The 22990-nt window shown below is 44.2% G+C and overlaps 1 protein-coding gene across 1 annotated transcript; it reads right to left on the bottom strand.

Moving 5' to 3' along the window:
• Nucleotides 1-3691: 3691 nt before the first annotated feature.
• LOC103073972 (atherin-like) lies at nucleotides 3692-4414 on the bottom strand. Its single transcript, XM_082931250.1, has one exon. The coding sequence runs from the start codon at nucleotides 4412-4414 to the stop codon at nucleotides 3692-3694; it is 723 nt and encodes a 240-aa protein (XP_082787376.1).
• Between the last annotated feature and the right edge of the window lie 18576 nt (nucleotides 4415-22990).

The raw sequence follows: 22990 nt of genomic DNA, 5'->3' as shown, positions 1-22990 counted from the left end.
GCCGGGAACCAAAACCCTGCTTCAAGCCGCTGCAGGCCAAGGCCACCAGAGATCAGTAGTGTGGTTCCCATAAACATGTGGGGTCTCACTGGCTGCTCCGTTTTCTCTGTGCGTGCTCTTTTTAAAATTGTTTAAATTAAGATAAAATAGATATATATTGAAATGCATAGATCTTAAGATTAGTTTGATCAGTTTTGACGAACGTATTTGCCTATTTAAACCAACCCTACATTAAAGATATCATATATTCCATTATCCCAGAAAGTACCTTGTGCCCCTTGCCAGGCAATCCCCCTCCACAGAGGTAACTACTGTTCTAATATTTCTTATCATAGATTTATTTTTCCTGTTTTTGATCCTCTATAGGTGAAATCATAATACCTTTCCCTGCTTCACCTGGTTACTCAATTATCTTTCAAGATGGTATCACTTCCTTCACAAAGTCTTAACATCCTACTCTGGGTTAAATGCCCAGATTTGATGCCCCCCTAGCATCCCATACTTAGCACTATCACTATCATAGCATTTACTGCAATGCAGTGTAGTGATGATGAGTTTCCTTCATGGGCCTGTAAGTTGTTTAAGAGCAAATTTTTTTTTTCTTTTTGTTTTCTTCTTCTGCCAGTGCCCAACATTGTACCTAGTACAGAGTAAGCAATCAGTAAATTTTTTTTTGAATAAACAAATAGAATCTGAGTGTGATCTTGAATGAAAGGGACCATGAGAGGCTTATATACCTTTGGTATTAACCTTTGAAATTTTGTGCATTCTGTATTTTAGTATACTTGGAACACATGATGTTTCTAATAAGCTGGGTAGAAATGTTCCTACTGAACGTTGTTCAAAATTTTATTAATTTGAGAGCTTTATGTGTAGAGAAATATTAGCATATTCCTGGCATAAGCGAGCACTACAAACTATTTAATAAACAGTGGCTATGTAATAATTTGTTTGAAATCCCCAGAGCTTACAGCGCAAATTCATTTTATTATACTCCATCCAATGAGAGGTATATTTGAAATGATTATAGGAATAAACAGAATTTTAAGTAATGTACACAAGTAATAATACACAAAATGAGCTACTTTTCATCTCTTCCTTTGGAGGAGTGATTATTGCTAGTTGAATTTATGATTTCTGACATTTGGTTTTGCTTTCAATTGCAGGTCAGTCTCAAACAGTACTTATAGAGGCTGCCCCCCTGGGTGTCTTAAGAATCATGTGCATAAGGATGAATTATGTGAAGTTCAATAAAACTCCTTTCTACCCATCTGCATGCTACTACTCATGCCCATGTTTTTTATTCAGTTGACTCAGAGATCCTTAAAGGCAGGATCTGTTTCTGATTTACCATCATTATTTCCAATGCCTTGCACAATGCCTGATATACAAAATGGACTCTGTAAACGCTTGTTGATTTAAAGTGAACTATTTTTGGAATTGTTCTGGAATGAGAACCAATGTTTACTGGGTGACTTATTCAGTGCTAGCCATGTTCAATATATTTTTCCATTTAAAGCTTGCACAATCTCATGAAGCAGGTATCACTATTGTAGAACTGAGATTTTGAAGCTCAGAGAGGTAAGTAACTTGTCAAAGATGACTCAGGATCCAGTACACACCAAGAGGAGTACCTCTCTATCTGGGCTGTCATGAAGGTTAGATGAGTTAATGAACGGAAAGCACCCAGAATGGTGCCTGGCATGTAATAAGCAATGTAAACATTTTTGCTGTTTCTCAGGGTAGATGATAAAGGAATGTTTATTGATTTTTTCTTTATGCCACACATAATACAAACTATATTAAGAGAAGAAAAAAAACACCCTAATATTTAAGTAAGTTGTTTCTTGACATGTTTGGCATAAAAACTTAAAATGGTACTTTAAGATTTGATTTGGTTTAACCCTGAAGACTATTAGGTCCTTGGTGGGCAGCTTGTTTGCAGTTAGAATCTGTATAACTTTCTTCCAGCCTGGAGTTGGGAACAGTTGTAGCTTGTTGCCCCTGTCAGATTTAATGGGAATTTGCTGAGTTTCCCTGGTGCACCTTCTCCAACACTGAACAGAGAGTTTTACATGAGCATCTTCCATTTTTATCACTGAGCCACTCGGTGTCAGGTATTCCCTTCAAAATCTGTAATCATGACCTCATCTGAAAACAGAACAAGGTGGAAGGGGGTGAAGTCCACAATTCTCAAAGGCAGGGCCTTAACACGTGTATAAATTGTTTTGTTGTTTCACAGCTGTCTCAAGCATTGAGAAACTTTTTGGGAGAGTCAGTGAAAAGTTAGACCTATGTTCAATCACATAAGGTTTCACATTTGTCCCAGTTGTTTGAAGTGCATTAACAGTTTTCTACACCCCCTTTCTCTATTTCAGTGAAGTCTTCTGTGGTTTGTCCATGTCCCCTGGTTTTCTTTGTATTGAGTTCAGACTCCGGAGGTCTGTCTTTATAGATGAGGAAACTAATAGAGTTGCCTGGAGAGCCTGAACTTTCTACTAATGTATCTTAAGTGTTCTGTAGCAACTCTTGCCACTTTCTAGAACTTTAGAAAAGTTGGAGAGACTTGAGCCACTTTCTCTGGTCCCCACCATTAGGTTCGCTGGTCACACCCTTAAGTAAATAGAAACAGTAGCATCCACCGGTGGTACCTCCCTCTCACCTTGTTGGGAGTTCCCGCCCATCAACTTTTCTCCCAAGATTGCATCCTGCCAATGACCTCACGCATTTTTCCTGTCTCTATGTAAGTTGCTATCTTTTCAGGAGGAGCACGACAGCCTCTGTTTGCTGGGGCCTCCACTTGTACAGAAGCTGTTATTATGGAATAAGTTTAATGGGTCGTGAATTTTGTGGAGACAGGGAGGGTCTCTCCATCACTTTGTATGTACCAGCCATGGGCCTACTGGCTCTACAAGGAGTGCATTAGGCTAAATATTTTTAGCCCAATGACTCTGGAGGAAATAACCCTAAATGCTTCATTAAATTTTCATGGCTGAGTGATGGAAACTACGAGGAAAAACAAACAAACAAACAAAAGACAAAGCCCAAATCAGCCACATTAGCTTCATTTATTACCCAGCTGGAGAACAGGAGTGTGGCCCTTAAAGAGAATAAAAATAAACTTTTTAAGGAACTGTAGCCAGTCTCTTCTTTTCCTTCCCCGCGCCCTGCTTCAACAGCACAGGACTTCACTTGATTTTTTTTCCCTCCCACACCTGGCATTCGGGACTCTGGAGATGGGTGTGCCACGACGGTCTGTTGAATCCAGTCTCAGGGCTGAAGAATTTTCAGACTCACACACTTTTCTGAGATTTGGCAGATCTTTGTAAGCTAGGACCAGAAGTAGGGAGCAACTGATTGCATCCTGGCTGGAGCCTTCTCCTGCGTGTGTCCTAATCTGGGATTGTTTACTCCCGGATATTCTGAGAACCAGAGTTGGGAGGGTGGACGGCAGGGGTAAACGTTGGGGGTTAACTGGGGCCTGAACACCCTCAGGGGCCTGAGTCCCTCCCTAGGACGCACGAAAGAGTGATAGATGCACGCCTCCTCCCTCTCCCAACTTTGCCTGGGAAGCCTCGGTGACGACAGGGGCGCACGAGCCAGGGTTGGCCGCTGGGACCTAGCGCCCCCTCCTGCGAAGGGGAGCGGGGGCCACACGTCGGCGCGGGACCTGCCCTCGAGTTTTCCCGCACTAGCGCTTTTTCCATTTGGGTATGCGCATGTTTAGAGGCCTGGATGATAAGAGAGTAGACCCTAGAGAAAAATGAGGGAGGCCGGGCGCGGGCGGCTGGTGGCAATGGTGAGTGGCAAAAACAGGGAAGACTGTGAAAAACCCTAGCCTGGTGGCTTTTACCCCATCTCGCCCAAACTCCCTCCCCGCCCACGCAGCCGGGGCGGAGACCCGGCGCTCTGGTCTGGGCTCTCCCCCACCACTCCGGGATGGGGAGTGAGCGGCAAGGCTCCAGAGGCGCGACTGCGAGCCGCGGCGCCCCCGCTCGCTCGCTCGCTCGCTAGCTCTTCCTCCTCCTCGTCGCCACCGCGACTCCGCTAAGCTCTCGGAACGCGCTCGGGCGGCGCACAGAGCACCCGGGCTTGGAGCGAGAGCCGCGAGGCCTGGGCGACGGGAGCGCGGCGGGCGGCCAGGCGGCGGCGGCGGCGGCGGCGGCGGCGGCGACGGCCGGGGAGCGTGCAGGTGAGCGGCGCCGTAGGGCGCCGGGCGGGCGAGGGGCTGGCTGGGCGGGGCGGGGGCGGGGGCGGGGGCGCGGGAGGAGGCGGGTCTGCGCGCGCGGTGCGGTCTCCTCCCCCTGCTCTGACGCGGGGCCCGTGGCGCCCGGGGAGAATGGACCCAGCTCGGCTCTCGCCCGGGCTTCCCCGGGCTGGAGAGCGCGCCTGAGTGCCGCCGCCCGCCGGGCATGGGGAACCGCTTCCTGGGCGGCTGCGGCAGCGGAGGAGGAAGCTCTCGGCGAGCCTAGGTGAGGCACAGCGGTGGGCTCGCGGCCGCCCCGGAGTTCAGCGCCGGCAGGTGTCGGCGGATACGCGGCGCCCGGATGCCCGGGTGGCTCCGTCGGTGTCCCCGGGCGCGGAGGAGGGCTCCTGGGGCGTTCCTCTCGGGAGTTTGGCCAGGAGTGCGGCGGGGATGGAGACTGCAGTTTTCCTCCCTGTTCCTCCACTTGGTGGAGGGGATAGGCGCCTCTGTTCCTTTCTTATGGGTCTCCCCCTACCACCCCTTATCTCCCTACTTCTGACCACGCGCGGTTCTCTTTCCAGACCTGCTCACCTAATATATTTGTCTCTCTCCGGGACCCCCTGCACCTTCCTCCTTCCTGCTGCATGTCGCTATCCACCCACGAGCCTTCCTTCTCCCACTCCAAAACCTACCTGGACGCTGCCGGCGTCCCCAGGTCGGACCCTCTTCCCTGCTCAGTCAAACCCGGTTTTCACTTCCCTACTCCTCGGTAGCGCTGCGGTTCTGCTCCGACCTGCCGAAAAGCGAGATCTATCCCTGTGGCCCCTACCCTTTCGCAAACACCATCAGAGCCGGACCCCGCGTCTCCTCGGAGCCCATCTCTTCCCGAGTCCTCCATCGACTCGGTTCCCTGCTGCCGCCCCTTGCGCTCCACTCCCCAGCACCACCCCGCGCCGGCCTCCAGTCCGATAGCTCCCCTCCCCACCCGCCCCCTCTTGCTTCTCTCTGATCCAGACTTGACGCTCTGCCTCGGCTGCAGAGCCAGGTTTCCCCACCCCCCTACTGGGGAAACTTTAAAATCCATGTGGTTCGGTTCATAAAGGAGCCCTAAAAGCAGGACTCAACCGCCGAGAGCCTGAAACCAGGGAGTCAAGGATGGGCGGAGGTTGTGTCGTGGCGTCGGAAAGGACCTGTAGGCTGAGTATACCAAGTACATTTCAGAACCCTGGTTGCTGCAGCCGGGACTCTCCTCTCGAGGCTGGCTCGTCCCGCGGAGTATTATTGTGACCCCTGGTGGGAGGGCGCGAGTATTCTGTGCACTTTTTTTTTTTTTTTTTTTTTTTTTTCGCGGGCCTCTCAATGTCGTGTTGCTTTCTGCTGTTTGCTTGTGGCTGTAGCTGCCACGTGGCCACCCTTGAGTTATCAGCCAGCACCATCTCACTGCTGAAGAAAGATAGGAAAAAGGCCAGGGATGAAAGAACCAGGGGACGTAAGAAAGAAAGGTACAACCATGAAGCAGGGGAGAGAGAGTGGAAAACTGCAGAACACTTAACATTCTCTGTGCAGGAAGCATCTCACGCCTGCTCAGTAGAGTGAAGTGTTCATCAACGCCCGTGTCCCCTGCGTCGGCAGGCGGACTCTCAACCCCTGCGCCACCAGGGAAGCCCTTCTGTGCACTTTTTAAAGCACTTTTTTTTTTTTTTTTTTCCTGGTGGTAGTGCTGGTGGACGGGATGAAGGGGGCACGAGGGGAAGGTTGCTTTAAGAGGTTGATGTCACTTGGCTTCTGCGTTGCTCCCTCCCGGACCCGCCAGACTGTGTACGTTTCACTCCCTGTAAACTAACCTCCCCCCCGCCCAATTCCAGCCTGCAGCACACAAGTCCTCATTGTTGGGGGTCTGCCTGGGCACTTCCGCCTGGGCTAGGAGAATCTGGAGGAATGGGGTGGGGGTGGGGAGGCCGGGGGCGCCGGGCGACCGCGGTGTGGCTCTCGCCCTGTGCTCAGCGGCCGCGGACGGAGTGCCGAGCGCCGCGGCGCGGGCATCGGTGAACTCCGGCGCTTGTCTCCCAGGGTGGGGTGCGCGCCCGCGTGGGTCGGCGGCGTCTGCGTGTGCATTTGGATGCCGGCGCACACCTGGGTTTTAGTTCGTTCAGAAAGAGGGGCTAGTTGAGAGGTTGCCGCAGAGAGTGCGTGTTCTGCTGCCCGGAGCTGGGCGGGCGAGTCCTCCGAGAAGGATGCTACACTGCAGCTCCTAACATCCCGGCGGGGACCGGAGCAAGGACCCGCCGCTGTCGCTTCTTACTCCCTCCTGCTCCCTTCCGGCTGGCCCGTTCAACGCACTTTCAAAATGTTGATGGTTTTGAATAAAGGCCTTGTGGGGGGTTCCGCTGACATTACATCGCACTTCACATGTTTCCTAGTAATCATATAAATTAAAGGTGGCTTGCGTTTAGAACTCCCTAATTATCCGGTTCATGTCTGTACATTTATGTGCCAATTATAGGTCTTCGGGAAATCCATAAAATTATAAACCATCCTCACCCCCTGAATCAGCACCCATTGTTTTTATTATCTCAATGAGTGATTCTGGATGGAACCCTTAATTGCACAGGCAAGATAGAGGAGGAGGGGGAAGTGGAGAGGTTGGATGGAATAGGGACACTCCACAGCTTCTCCTCAGCCCACCCCCATCTCTTTCACTCTCCATCCTGACAAGGCTTGGTGACAATTCTGAAATCTGAAAGGGATCACAGATTTTCTTGGTTTCCTATTGAGAAGGGCGACCTAATGAAAACTGTATAAAAGTCAACTTCTAAGCAATCAGAAATTGTCTGCTGATGTCCTTGATTGAAATCATCTCAGCATTCAATTGGAGTACTGAAAACTCGAAGAAATGGCTTTTGAAGCGCTATTGTTCTTTTCCATACAGAGAGGCCTTCTTAAAGGTTTAGGAAGTTCAAAATGCGGTGATTTTAAAGACTGACATTGTAACTATTAGGCAACGGTGAGAGGATCGGATCCGCAGGGATGAGAGAAGAGGGCGAAGTGGGGAGTTACAAACGTGTTGTTACTATCTCGCTGCTACCAAGTGGGAATTCAGTTCTCCACATCAAGTTAGCAATTAAATCTCTGACTAAAGCAGATTTAGAAGGTGATTTTTAGTTTTTTTTTGTTTTTTTTCCTCTCCTTTTGGGTGGTGGTTTGCTTAAGGTCTGAATAGGCATATCTGAAACATTTAATCATGTTCATTGTATTCAACAATAAAATCTGAATAAAAATTGCTTACTGTTGACGAAGCTCATCTCACAAGCTGTTTCACAGTATGTTTCATTTGCAAGACAGACCATTGTGTGAGGCTGCAGGGAAGACATGGTATCACTTCTTGTTCATTTTCTCCCAAAGCCAGAGAGGAATCCGCTGCTCCCACTTCCCCTCTGCCCTCCAAGGAATTTTTTCTTAAATGGGTGGGTGTTTGGCTTGGTCCCTGATAATACCCATCTTAAAAATGGCCTTTGGTGGATTTCGGGTGCCTGAAGCCACCCTGCAGGCAGAGGAAGAATCTAATTGAGGCAGCATTTGCATTTTGATAATTCACTCAAGTCACACATTTGGTTTTGCTGGGGTTTAATCCTTCTCTCAAGCTAATAAAGCTAACAAAGCAAGAAAATCACAGTATATGTCTGTTAGATGGCACTTTACAAAGTTGCATAAATTGAAGGCGGTTGTCAGGAACTTTAAGTGTTACTTAGGGCTAACTGTAACAAAAAATGTTCACTGGTTGAGTTAAGTGATTGAGGATGAATCACTTGACCTCTCAGAACCTCAGTTTCATCATTTGCACAACAGGGACAGTATTATCTACTTTGTGGAGCTGTGAGCAATTTTATGGGGGAAAATGTCTCATTGGGCGCTTTGGCACTTAGCAGGATTCCAGGAGAATGGTAACTTTTAGTACTAGAGAGCATGGAATTCTGCTAAGGAGAGAGGATGGTATTTGGAATTGGAAGGGCAGGATGGAATCCAGGTACTGGATTGGCAAATCACCTCTCTTAGAATAATAAAAATAGGAATAATTAACCCTTGTGGGGCACTTACTAAGACTCAGACTTAAGCACTTCACATGCATTAACTTATTTAATCCTTCAGTAACCCTAGGAAGTGCATACTTGTATTCTTATTCTCATTTGATTGATAAGGAAAGTGGGGCACCGAGAGAGTTGGTAACTGGCCCAAGGTCATACAGCAACTAATACAATTTAAATCCAAGCTTTCAGTCCTAAGGACTACGTTACATTACCTCTGAGTGGGGAGGTGAGCTCTATCTCCCAGGGTGGTTGTCACATTTAATGGGGAATAATGGAATAGTTAGACTTCCTGTAGGAGAAAACTACAGGTTGTTGCCAATTTCAGATGCCAACAACATAAGATGGGTACTTCTCTATTACCAACAGGGCATTAGGCTGATGGTGGACATTTTGAACACTTCTGACATTGTGGCAGGTATTGGTTCACATGTGTCTACTGTGTTAAGTATATTCACACATGCCTACCTCTGGGTAGGCAGAGATTGCATTACTGCTCTTACTGGTTACCAGTGGAGGTACACAGAGACTCTCAAAATTAAGAGGTGGTATAACAGGTCTTTAGAAGTCTGGACTTGGGTGCTAGGCTGCCTGGGGTTCAGACCTCAGTTTCCCCAGCGCTGCCTGCTGTGTGGCTTTGACCAGCTTATCTAACTTCTCTGTGCTTCAATTTTCTTTATAATAAAAAGCTACCTGCCACATAAGATTGTCGTGAGAATTATAGGAATTAACACCAAGTGCTTAGAATAGTACCCAGCATGTGATGTTACTTAACTGTTAATGTTATCCTTCAAAGAAGAGAAAACTCCTTTTCCTTGAAAATAAAAAGTTTTCTGTACGTCACTGATACCCTAAGACTTAAATAACCTAAGAGTGTCTGGCCTGTTGTTTTTTGTTTTGCTTTTTTGTTAACCAGGAGGTAGAGAGGAGGAGAGATATTTAAGGAGTTCAGACAAAGGTTTTGTTTTGTGTTTGGCTTATTGGAAATATTTCCTTGAACATTTCTCCTCTTTGTGAAGGGAATGTTGAAATCTTCATAATGCTAGGATCTCTATGTCACTGCACTTTTCAGCAGTTATTTTCAAGGAAATAAGATGACTATTGGATGGATTAAATTCTAGGAGTAGTTAGTCAACTCTTCTCAATTTATAGATTGGAAAGCAAATCAGAGTTGGGGTGATGCATAACTGCACAGCTGAGAGGCACCATCAGACCCAGAATTCTTTGACCAGTGCTGCTTCTTCTAGACCAGACTGTCTCCTATACCAGGGTAGAGTAGTGGCCTGAAATATAAATAGAATTAAATATAAATAGAATCCCCAGGAAGGGGTGGTGCACGGTGGGGTGGGTATTACCAGCTAAGAGCGGAAGCCAGCCAGATGTTCTGTACTGAAAAAAGAGTGTCCAGTAGGAAAAGAAAACCCCTCCTCTGGGGTTACATCCATGAAAAACTAGCACAGAACTCAATCTATGAAATGTGTATCAGGATATGAACCTGTGTACAAAAAAGAAAAAAAAGACATTAAGTCAATTAATCACTTTAACACTTCCCTTAGGTTGGAGAGCAAATGATCAGGTTTCTTTTTCTGTGAGATGCTCTTTGTATTTTTCTTCCGTTGAGTTCTTAGAAACGGGAAAGTTTTGGTTTGGGAATCATAAAACTTCTCTGGCTTCTATTTCATGAAATAGGCTACCATATTCTATCGGAAAGAAATTGCCAGCTTGCTTTTATTATTATTATTTTATTTTAACCTGACATGTAACCAGTGTACCGTGCCAGCGGGGGATTCTCATAAAGAGAAAACAAATAAAATTCTACTGAACAGGAGAACTCACAGCTAAAACGGTAAAAGTTTGTGGTGTCAAAGATGTGTTGTTTGGCTTAGGGGATAAAATTAGAGGAGGTAAGGTAACAGACAGATGTGAAGTTCAGAGTGAACCCAAGTCAGCTGTGTTGACCACCTACAGGAAGTCTTGGAAAATTACCAGCCCTGTGTTGATAATTTGAGCATCATACCAATTTCTGACTCTCTGTTGGTCTGTCACTGTTTCTCAACTGGATCTATCCATTCACTCTTTATCAGTTAAGCATCTCTTTCTCTTCCTTTCTCTCTTCTTGTGTTTATCCCAGTCTTTGTCTCTTTTTCATTCTTTATGACCGTTTGTTCCTATTCTTGTTAGTGTCATAATCAACAATAACAGCTGAAAATTATGAATATGCATAAAGAGTATCTGGAAATTGAGGCCACACATGTCCTGATACAGACATCACTCCTGTGTCCATTCAACATGTCTTACTAGCACCTCCTTTACCTGGCTCTGGTTCAGTGCTAGGCACTGCAGACAGTTCCAAGATGCAAAGGTACAGTCTCTCCCATCTGGGCACCTGGCCTTATACATAAATAGCTGCTACAGCATGACATGTGGTACAGAGAATATCTGTATAGCAGCACTGGAAGCTTCCAGATGAGGAATTATTTCTACCTGGAGAAAGGAAAGGATGGCTAAGGCGTCACAGAAGAGATTTCGTTTCAGCTGGGAGCTGGAGGGTGACCAGGAGTTTCTGAGGGGTTGAAGGCATTCCAGGTTGAAAGAACTATATGGGCAAAGACAGGCGGGCAAGAAGCTTCATCATTGGTTTGGGGATGGGCGTCCTGTTAAGAGTGGCTCTAAGGTAGCATATGTGGCTGAAATGGATTATTTTGTAGAGCCTTTTCCAAACTTTGTTCTGGGGAACACCAGTGTCCCCCAGGATGGTTATGAGTATTTCAAAAGAAAGGGCATTCACAAGGAAAAGAAGTTGCATGCTCAAAAATGCTTAGGAAGCCCCGAATTATGTATCCTACTCTTAGTAAGACACAGTATTTACTGACATGTGAAAGCTGCAGAGATTTCCTGCAGTTAAGAAACTCATGTACCTCATTAAGAGTTTTCCATACTTATTTTCTGCAGAATCTTTGATTTCAAGAAGTCCCTCTCAGTGTCTCATGAGATAGACTGGAGAAAAGGTTTGTAGGTAAGCACTTATTATTTTTAAGCAAAACAGTTAATTTGATTGAGAAGGTAATACATTTGATTTGAAATGTAATATGGTATATTTCTAAGACATATGAAAATGCGTACATAACAATGAGTAGAAAACTCTGTCCCTACCACTCATCCTAGGAAGGCAAGCCATTGTAAGTGTAGTCAAAGCCACTTAGTAACCTCTCCCCATCAGGTCTCCTTCCTTCCTGCCAGAGAGAACCACTATTCCACATTTGGTATTTATCATTCCGTATAATTATTTTGAATATGCTTTTGAGAAGAACAGACTTAAAAAGAATTCCATTGAATTCTCATCCAGTTTCTAGCTAGTCACTACAGAGATGATAAGAAATAGTAGTTTGTCCAGTAACTGTCCAGGAGAGGACATTTATAAGCTCCTTAGGGAGAAGGAATGTGGCTTCTACTTTTACCAACAGTGCCTAGAATATAGTAGATGCTCAATAAGTGTCTGCTGGATTGAATTGAATTAAATGTGTGTACTTTTATATGGTTCATTAAGCTCATGTGGATAGAAAGATTGGGGTAAGTTGTTTTTCACTGACAATATTGAAATTCTTTGTGATCAACGATCTTGAAAACACATTCTTTTTTTCGGTGGCGGTTCTTTTTTTTTTTTATTTGCGGTATGGGAGCCTCTCACTGTTGTGGCCTCTCCCGTTGCGGAGTACAGACTCTGGACGCGCAGGCCCAGCGACCATGGCTCACGGGCCCAGCCACTCCGTGGCATGTGGGATCCTCCCAGAGCGGGGCACGAACCCGCGTCCCCTGCATTGGCAGGCGGACTCTCAACCACTAGCGCCGCCAGGGAAGCCCTCGGTGGCGGTTCTTTATTTTGTAATCTGGATTTGGAAATGAATAGTAACAATCAGCTATTGAAAGTCATCTCTGTTTTCTTGACATCTTTTGGAATCATTAACAGTAACAACTTATTCAGATCTGTCCTATAACTGATCCACTAGAACTATCCACTTTCATTACAGGAACAACGATAACCAGAAATGTTTTTAATCAAAAAGGAAATTTATCAATTAATGCTAACTAATTACTTAGTCCCTGGACACTAGATACTTTGAAGGTTTATGAGGTTCCCCGGGGAGTAGCTTATTTTCAGTAACAAAGTTTTATAATTACGCACCGTCATGCCACGACAAGCATCTCTCTTCGTAGGAGTGAGGGACATCCTCTTGAAAAAGCTCACGTCATCTAAAACAGATGTCATATTTGGGTGACATTTTCCTTTTTTATTATCCTAGCCTATATTCATATATTACTGTATACATGTATGTCAACACGTAGAGTGAATGTTAGAATGTTGCTGAGGAATGCATAGCAGAAAGAATGGGAACAGAAAGAAAGTGGGAGACTTACAGGCTCCCTGGGAGAGGCTTTTCGCGCTAAATCATGGTTATATGGAAGATGGTGGCTTAGCTTTTCTCATAGGATTCAATGTTGATTATAGCTAAGATATACCCCTAGGATTTTCTGTCTTTGACTTGGCTGGTGCAGATTTTTCCCAGTAGATTTGGGAGTAGTAGTAAAAATCCCAACAGGTGGCAGGACGAGAGTCAACTTTGGATGTGAATGATCGTAAATGATCCAGACACTGCCCAGAGAGGAAGGAAGAGAAGCCACGCATTGCTGTTCCCTAGTGATGCCCACCCACTCTGACCATGGCACGTGGTGGTGCTTGTCTTCAATCCCAGGACACGTTATTTTGAGCAGTATTACATGCATGCTTACAAAAGTTCTGAATATAAAACACAACCGTTCACACATACTCAAGTTAGACTAAAAGTGCTGGTAATCCAGTTGAAGTCAAAGATGGGCCAGCCATATGCTGAATCTGAGCTACGGCATGTATTGTTAGAACATAGTTCCAATGAATGCAAAAAGGTTACTGTAATTTATTCCTTTGGGAAGCTGAATAGATTTATAGGCCACATAGAAGTTGGATTCTTGCCATCCTCCTATCTAACTTCTTAATTTTAATGTAGTTGAATTTATCAATCTTTTCTTACGGTTAGTACTTTTATGCCTTGTTTAAGAAAGCCTTTTTAAAAACCCTGATGTCATGAAGATATTCTCCTTTATTATCCTCTCAAAGCTTTATTGTTTTTTCTTTCACATTTAGGTTCTATAATCCTTTCTTATAGTATATTTTCTGGAATTAATGTTTGGTGGAATATTAACAGCTATTACACGAATAATAGCATTGTTATTTCTAATTGTGGGATCGATATATACGTGTGTGAGGTAGGAGTTTATTCTGTTTTTTTCTAATTTTCTTCCATATGGGGAAAAGTCATCCTGGCATTTAGGGTTAGTTTATAGGTGTATATTTTGTCCACTCTTTTGTGCAAAGCCGCACTTCTTTATTATTATAGCTTTATAAAAAGCCTTGGTAATTGCACAGCAAGCCCCCCATGATGTCCTTCTTCAAAAGTAACTTGGCCTTTCTTGGCCTTTTGTCTTCCATGTACATTTTTTCCATATACATTTTATAATTGTCTTTTAAACTTACACTCAAATACTTATTGAGATTTGATTGGAATTATCGTTTGAATTTATAGATTAACTCAGGGAAATGACATTATTACAGTGTTGAGCCTTTCTACCCGTAAACATAATACCTTCATCCATTTATTTAGTTCTTATTTAATGTCTTTCCATACAGATGATAAATTTCTTCGTAAAGGTATGCACTCTTTCGTTAGATTTATTTCCAGGTGCTTTATATTTTTGTTGTTGCTCTTGTAAATGCCATCTTTAAAGTATTATGTTTTCTAGGTATGCATTAGTTTTCATCATACTTCACCTGTATTTCTTATTCTGGATGGTGAGGGCTAGAAGGGGAGAGAAAAACTGGTGGTTATGAGTGCTTACTAAACATTAGGTTCTTTACATACTCTGATTTGAATGCAGAACAGCCTCAAGGGAAGAGCTCTGGGTGGCTTAGCACCACCCTTGGCTGGATCACTGCTGTCCTTTGCAGACCAGCAGTGCTGGGCTTTCCTTTGTCCCAGTGGGTCAGGGGGTTGTGGAAGTGAGGATTGCGGCCGATGAGGGGTGATCACCCCGAGTAGCAGCCACTCACCTGGTTCAGGTGGCAGAGGCCTTTAAAAGACGTCTCTGGTTTTCCCCTGGAGTGAGGTGTTGTGCAGTCATCTGGCTGCCTGAGGGATGCAGTTTGGCTGGTAGCTACAGTCTGGTTTGACTTTTCAGGTAGATCTCTCAGGTCAGTGAATATTGTTCCCACTTTCAATCAAGGAGCCAGAAGTCTAGGGAACTGAAAAGACGTGTGCAAGCCATCTAGCTCAGCTGGAATGAAGACCCAGGTCTCGCTACACCCATATCAGCGCTCTTTCATTGCACCTTATTGTCTTAAGATCCTCCAGTATTTGACTATGATGATATAGTGAGGCACTGAAGCATTTTTCATTTGAGGAAACACCATTATGCATGGAAATTGTAACATATCTGCCCAGAGAGGGCTAATTGTAGAGCTTTCTGACTATAGCCCATGTGATGGTTGTTACCTGCCATTTGTTATCCTCTCTCTGTCGCTCTGTCTGTCTGTCTCTCTGGATTTCCTCATGCTATTAATTCTTTCATAAGCCTACTCCCACTCATTTCTCCCCATTCAAATGATATTTGTATATTAGGACCTAGGGCAGGATATCCATTTCTCTCTGAAAGTTACCCCTAGGACATCAGTGTCCATAACATTTCAAATTTCCCTCCTCCCCTTGCCAGATGCTGTACCTCTTTCCTTCTTCTCTCACATTCTGTCGTCAGCACATGTTTCATTATATATTTTCTGGAATGAAGGTAATGCGAACCGCACTAGGTTAGGGTGATGTAAAAGAGGATGTCTCAAAGAGAGCAAGATTAAGGGACCAAAAATCTAACCACTTGGTTCTCCTGATAACACTAAAAATTTTCTCTCTGCTATGTATGTGGGGTCATAGGAGTGAGGTGAGATATCATACTGTATACATTTGACTGCTCCAGGTGTGTCAGGGGAGGGGGGCGTCTTGACTTGTTTCAGTAGCCGTAAGTCAGCGTGGCTGGGAGGAAGGGGGCTGGGTACCGGACTAACATCGCCCTCTTTAAAAATATAAAGGTCATTGACTTTACACACACAAGGACCGACTGTATAGCATAGGGAATGCTGCTCAATATTCTGTAATAACCTCAATAGGAAAAGAATTTGCAAAAGAATAGATACATGTATGTGTATAACTGAATCACTTTGCTGTACACCTGAAACTAACACAACATTGTTAATCAACTGTACTCCAATATAAAATAAAAATTAAAAAAAATATAAGGGTTCTACACCATAGGCTCAATCTAAGTTTGATGCTTCCTTCTGTCTGCCTTTTCCAGGCAAGTGTATCTCTCTCAGGCTTCCCGAGCCCCAGCTCTGCTGAGCACCACACTTCATTACGTCAGTTGTTCTGCTCCATGTGTGTTGATCTGGAGTCCTTTAAAGTTGAGAGTTTCTCAAGGGCACTGTCATCTGGATTTCATGACCCATATGCTTGGCCTATTGAGGAAGTTCACCGTAAATACTTGCTACCTTTAATTTTTAAAGGCTACCATAGTGCCTTTGCAGTGGAGGGGAAAGTATCCCTTTAGTGAACTATTTTGAGTCTGTGAAAACAAAATAGGGCTTTCTGTTGTAATTTTGAACAGTTTCTTTTGGGACGTGTTTTTAGCTCCTTTTATTCCAAAACTATGCCTTTCCTGTCCTGTTCTTTGCTGCCTTCCCTCCTCTGCTTCCTTTCCCTCCTTCCTTTTTTTAAAATCAAATCAAAGGAGTTGCATGAAATCAACAACAAGGACTTCTCAACTTATGGGTCTCTAGTGTGATTTTACAGTTGCTGCAGTGGGCAATATTCCCTGTCTTTATCACTGCATTATTTCAGTGGAGGAGGAAGAATTTGGGGAGTAGTTGGGAGGTGGACTTTGCAGTTCCTTGTCAAATCCCATAGTAGCATTACGTATATTATGTGGGTGATCATCCACCTTGTGGATGATCTGTAGCTGGTTTAAAATTTCAGCCTAAAGATCGAAACTCTGCCAACCAGTATATGTCAGGGCTGAAGAGTGCCTTTCTGTGCTATCCCCAAACACATCCAAAACGACATCAGCTGCACCACCACGACTTCCAAGCAGAATTTAATTATTTTAACGATATGCACTGTATCAGTGAGAATCTGGTCAGGAGACACATACCAGGTACCTTAATTGGAAGAATTCAATACAGGGAACTAGTAACAAAGATGTTGGAAGAGCTGAAAGTGTGACAGAGAGACAAGGGATGGACACTAGCGAGAGCAGGAAGCCACTTTGCTTCTAGATCTTAATCTGCAGGCATCAAGGGAGCGGGTGGTGTTATCAGAGCCCAGGTGTTGAGGCTGTTGGAAATGTAACGGAGGCTGCATAAGAGTGGTACCACACAGGGAGGGGCTGGAACTGTGGAAGAGACTCTGCCACAGCAGGGGATGCCACCTTGAAGCAGAAAGGGAGGGAGACCCTTGATCCTCCTCCTTCCTTCCTGTCTCCTGCCATCTTTCCCATTCAGTGAGCCTCACTGGAAGTTAGTTGGCCAGAAAACCTGGGGAAATGTAGTTGAGACCAGCTTTCTGCCATACTCAACAGAGTGGAGGGGAAGGGCCAGGAGTGGATCTGAGAGAAACAGGCAAAGGACTAGTTCACACTCCAGGGAAATAAATCTCTTACAAAAGTGTTTATTGGGCTTCCCTGGTGGCGCAGTTGTTGAGAGTCTGCCTGCTGATGCAGGGGACGCGGGTTCGTACCCTGGTCCGGGAGGATCCCACATGCCGCGGAGGGGCTGGGCCCGTGAGCCATGGCCGCTGAGCCTGCGCGTCCGGAGCCTGTGCTCCGCAATGGGAGAGGCCACAACAGTGAGAGGCCCGCGTACCGCAAAAAAAAAAAAGTGTTTATTAATATTGCAGACCTAAAGGAACACAATGGAGTTCCTCCTCTTCTCTCTCCTCCCACCCCATCCCATCCAACCTCCCTCACAGAATATTGAGAGTGACTCTGCTGGCAGCTGAATCTCTATCTTGTTAGGGTGAGCTGCGTTAATGTTGGGTGCCCTGCTGAGTAGGACAGCAGAGTAGGACTACAAGTCTCTGAGAACTCAAAGTTTTTTTTTTTTTTTTTAATAACTCATTTAGTGGCAAAATGTGACCTGACCTGAAGTGACTTGAAGTTTCTTATAATCTTTAGTGATCCCTTCGTGAATAGGCATACAGCGGCTCTAGAAGCATTAATGAATTTGATTACAGGACATCACCCCAGACCCAGCTAGGGGTATTACAAATAAAAGGTAAATGTATGGCATAGTAAAGGCTGCCTTTCTAAAATGCAAAATAAAATCCACTTTATGAACACAAAAGACCCAGGGTATTTGGATAAGGTACTGTGACCCTGTATTTCAACATGGCAGAGGAAGAATGAATGGAAATGTGGCCCAGTAACATGCAGTTCTAGGGCAATACTGATGGTAAACAGCCCAGTCCCTCCGGAATCATGGAATGCCAGGGCTGGATGTGCCCCTGTAGCCCAGCAGAACCACCACTTCATTCTGTAGATGAGATGTCTTTTGCTTAGGCTGGAGACCTGGCAAATATGTCACAGGGTCACCAAGGGGTGAATCATGGAGCTGGAATCGTTTATTGCCCCTTTACAATGAATGAATTTTAGGCAAATGAATTTAGTGAGTGAATTTTAGGTCTGATTCTTGGGTTACTTCAAACATTTGAACAGTTGACATTCAGATGGAATGAAGGAAGCCAGCAAGTGAAATATATAGGTAAATCTACACACACACACACACACACACACAATTCAGATGTCTTCTCCTTTGATCTTCAGAGCAATCCCATCAAATAGATAGGGAGAGCATTACTGTCCCCATTTTACAGATGGTCAAACCAAGGGCACTTGGCCAATACTTAGCTCTGAGGCCACAGGCAAGACCCTCAACTCTAAGCCTCAATGGAAAAATGGGCTCCTACAGGGCTGTTTTGTGAATCAAAAGAAGTGACGCCTACAACACAATTAGAATTGTGCCTGGTACCGTTCGTCATGCCATAAGTAGTAGTTCCTTTCTCCCTCCCCTTCCCCCTTCAGACAAGTGAAATAGATGGCACAGCCCCACAGCCATTCCCTTTGAAAAGGACATGCTTCAGTATAATGAAGAGAGTTCAGTGGTTGAATGGTAACAGACCTCCTGTCTCTGTGCCTTTTTTTTACTTTCAGCTTTCAGAGTAGGGGCTTGAAGTCATGCCACCCTCAAATCAGTCACGATTTGCTGTGACCTTGGTGGCCCCTATTGTCTTTAAAGGTCAGGAGACAGTTTGATATTTTGTTTCCTTCAAGTCCACCTGTAGGGGAAACCACCATGGCCACTAACACAATTTTCTGCAGAAAAAGCAACCTTCTTGTCAGCACACATGGGACTTTATCATAATTCATGTTAGGTGGGCCTAATAAAATATTTTCTTTTTCTGAGTATTTTGCAAGATTAAAAAGCAGCATTCTTGGGGAAAGTTTATTAATCCATAACTTATAGAAAACTCCAGAGGAAGAAGATATGAGATATGTTCTGTAGGTAAAGACATCAGGCTTGCCACCACTAGAATTGAATTATGCATACATTATTCAGCTAGCTATCTTCTGGGTACATTCCAGGTTGCTGATGTGATGGTGACCTTGTCTTGGACATGATCTAAACAAGCATTTGTTCACTTTTATTTTTAAATTGGGAGGGTGTGAAAGAGGAGGTGGCAATGTGTAGAATAATCACAGTCCTCGGGATGTGATCCTTTCTGTCCCCTTGGCTGCACTTCAGCTACATTAGACACAGAGACATGCTTTTGAACCCTGGCTCTTGTGCTGCATGCACTGGGTTTCTGCTGTCTGTCAAATAGAGATTGTGGTGCTGGCAGCGATGATGATGGTGATGATGAGGATGATGATGATAGGGGTGAGGAGAATAACGGCTACCTCTGTGTCCATGACAAGGAGTGATGATTTATGGGAAAGGACGTGGGACTCTATCACTTCATCCATTTACTCAGTGTTTTTGAGCCCCTGCAGCATACTGGCACAATGGCAAGCTCCTTTTTTTTTTTTTTTTTTTTTTTTTTTTTTGGGGTACGCGGGCCTCTCACTGTTGTGGCCTCTCCCGTTACGGAGCACAGGCTCCGGACACACAGGCTCAGCGGCCATGGCTCACGGGCCCAGCCGCTCCACAGCATGTGGGATCTTCCCGGACCAGGGCACGAACCCATGTCCCCTGCATCGGCAGGCGGACTCTCAACCACTGCGCCACCAGGGAAGCCCAAGCTCCTTTTTTTTAAAGCCATAAAAAATTCACATATTTCTTTCTCATGATCCAGGATTAGCCCGGGAAGCACAAATAAACAGATAATAATATGGCTAAGTATGGCCCCCAAAAGTATTAGTGACGGTGAAAAATAAGACAGAAGGATGGATTTTGGCAGGGCAGGGAAGGGTCAGCATCTAAGCTAAGCATTCTGAAGGTGGCTTGGAATTTGCCGGTGAGTCTTGGTGCAGCAAATGTGTTTTGAGTCCTGTGTTGGGCTTTTAGAGTGAGTGTGACAGGAACTCTGGTTGCCCATATTCCATATGCAGTCCACTGGGGAAAATGCAAAACCAGTAAAGGCAGGAGGAGGCCAGTAGACTGGGGGACCATGACAAAGGTAGAGATGGGCACCTCCATGTATGAGGAACCCTACATAAGTTGGTACAAATGGATCACAAAGTGATGGGGTGTCAGGAGCCAGGGAAAGTCAGTCTGGGTAGGGAAACGGACAGTTCATGGAACACCTTTCTTACCAAATGTTGGCCAGGAGGTTGTGGTTGGGTAGATGGTGGCAAATAGACTTCACTTTATGTCGCCTTCTCTGCGATTCTCTTGCTTCTCCTATTGCCTGGGTTCAAAGAGCATCTATGGAGAAATATGGTTGTAGTTTTTTAGGTGAAATGAGCACTGTCAGGTGTAGTTTAATGGTGTTTTAGGTGTCTCCTGTTATAAGAACTGCAAGCTCAGGTGCTTACAAGGGCCATGCAGCTGACATTACCTGGTGGAATAGTCTGGAGTGGCGGGGAAGAGGGGGCACTGGGTAAGCCACTGTTCAGCTCCAAATGATGATTGCAATAAGAGAGTGATGGACCAATGTAGCCAGGTCTTCAGCTTTTCCAAGAAAAGCTAGAAACTTTTTTTTTTTTTCAATGAGAAATCCCTCTGTTTAAAAATTTGGCGCTAAATCGGTTAAAACAAACAACAAACAAAAAACATGTGTAGGCTGAAGATAACTGGCCTGTGGGCTTTTAGCTCATGAACTACCCATTGGTGAATTTTGGCCTATTCGTTATAATTAGTATGTTATGACTACATAAATCTCCCTCAAGTGGAAGTTCAGTCGATATTACCAGGGGGTAAACTGGGCCATTTTTTGGTAAAGGAAGGTTTCTGCAAGACAGTTGAATGGTGGAAATTGGTTCTCATTTGTGTGTTCCCTCAATCACCTTGTTTGTTGTTCTTGATCAGATGATTCTGATACATGGTGAAGCTTTGTAAAACCAGTGTCCATGGCAATTCTAGTGTGTTCTTAGCTGTTTGTTGGGCAGCACTGAGCTTTGTATCTGTCTGAGTCTACAGCTGCCTTGATTAAGCTTGTTATGTGCTGCTACCAAGGCAAATCCCTGTAGTGAGTCAAATGAGTAGTTTTAGGGTTTGAAAATGATAGCGTTCTGTGGCTTTCTCACTTAGGGTTGAGACTCCCAGCCACTAAAATGTGCACATTTCAAACCAGAGTGAGAACATGAGCAACTTAGTAGTTACTGTGGAATTGAGCAAATGTCATAAATATTTATTTATGTTTTTCATAGCTGGCATAAAAATGTTAGGATATAAAAAAAGTTGTTCACTATAAAAACAACAGAAAATTCATTGGCTATACATTTCCTGAATGCGTGTGTCTCTTTGGGTTTCCATTAGTGTCTAGCAATATACTTTGAGGAATTAGATTTGAACAGAAGCTTCAGCTGAATATGAAAGCTCTCAGTGTTCGTAATTAACCCGTTTTCAGCGAGGATCCATTGCATACAGCAGTGTTCTTTTAACCGTATAGTGCTATGGTCAAGTTTAATGAATGTTTCTTTCAGAATTTTTTTTTGAAGAAACAATCTCTGTTTATTGAGTTTGGAAAACACAAAAAAGTATAAAAGAGAAAACAGTCACTTATAATATTTCTATCCAGAAGCCATCACTGTTAATGTTTTTGAGTTGCAGAGATAAATAGTCTGTGGTTTGAGGTCAGAGACCAACATGGATTTTAGTCCAGGTTCTTCTGTTTATTTAATCTTGACACTGCTTATTTTTTCTCATCTGTGAAATAGAAATAATAACATCTATTTTATTTAAAATGTTGATTATTAAGCCAGATAATGCATATTAAGCATTTAGCACATTACTCAGCATATAGAAATCACTTAAAAACGGAGCTATTGTATTTTCTATTCTTTTTGCTATAAACATTTTTTTTTTTTTGATAGGTAAGAAGTGGATTTATTTAGAGACAGACACACTCCACAGAGAGAGTGGGCCATCTCAGAAGACGAGAAAGGCCCTTTTTGCTATAAACATTTTACCTGGTGGAGTTCATCAAAAATAGTTGTCAAAACACTATTTATTTTGTAAAAATAAAACAACTGATGTCCCCATATCTCTTTAAAAAATACTCTTTAAATGTCCTCCCCCTCTCCAGTGGTAGGTTCTATGTTTCTATTTTTTTTAATTTAAGTATAGTTAATTTGCAATGCTGTATTAGCTTCAAGTATAAGCAGAATGATTATATATATATATATATATATTCTTTTTCAGATTCTTTTGCATTATAGGTTATTTCAAGATGCTGAATATAGTTCCTTCTGCTGTTCAGTAGGTCCTTTTTGTTTATATATTTTATACATAGTAGTGTGTATATGTTAATCTCCTAATTTACCTCCTCCCTGATATCCCCTCTGGTAACCATAAGTTTGTTTTCTAGTCTATTTCTGTTTTGTAAATAAGTTCACATATCTTTTTTTTTTTTTTTTTTTGCGGTACGCGGGCCTCTCACTGTTGTGGCCTCTCCCGTTACGGAGCACAGGCTCCGGACGCGCAGGCTCAGCGGCCGTGGCTCACGGGCCTAGCCGCTCCGCGGCATGTGGGATCCTCCCGGACCGGGGTACAGACCCGCGTCCCCTGCATCGGCAGGCGGACTCTCAACCACTGTGCCACCAGGGAAGCCCCACTTATATCATTTTTTAGACTCCTCATGTAAGTGGCATCATACGATATTTGTCTTTCTTTGTCTGGCTTATTTAATTTAGTATGAAAATCACTAAGTCCATCCATGTTGCTGCAAATGGCATTATTTCACTCATTTTTATGGCTGAGTAATATTCCATTATATATATGTACCGCATCTTCTTTATCCATTCATCTGTCAGTGGATACTTAGGTTGCTTCCATGTCCTGCCTGTTGTAAATAGTGCTGCTGTGAACATTGGGGTGCATGTACCTTTTCAAAGTAGAGCTATGTGCTCTATATGCCCAGAAGTGGGA

The sequence above is a fragment of the Lipotes vexillifer genome, unplaced genomic scaffold (genome assembly GCF_000442215.2).
Source record: "Lipotes vexillifer unplaced genomic scaffold, Lipotes_vexillifer_v1.1 scaffold54, whole genome shotgun sequence".
NCBI lineage: Eukaryota > Metazoa > Chordata > Mammalia > Artiodactyla > Lipotidae > Lipotes > Lipotes vexillifer.
The sequence above is the reverse complement of the archived record's forward strand: the minus strand, read 5'-3'. Positions and strand labels throughout refer to the sequence as shown.

Bases quoted from the DNA above. Each gene is read 5' to 3' on its own strand.
- LOC103073972 (XM_082931250.1), bottom strand. From the start codon at position 4,414: ATGCCCGGCGGGCGGCGGCACTCAGGCGCGCTCTCCAGCCCGGGGAAG.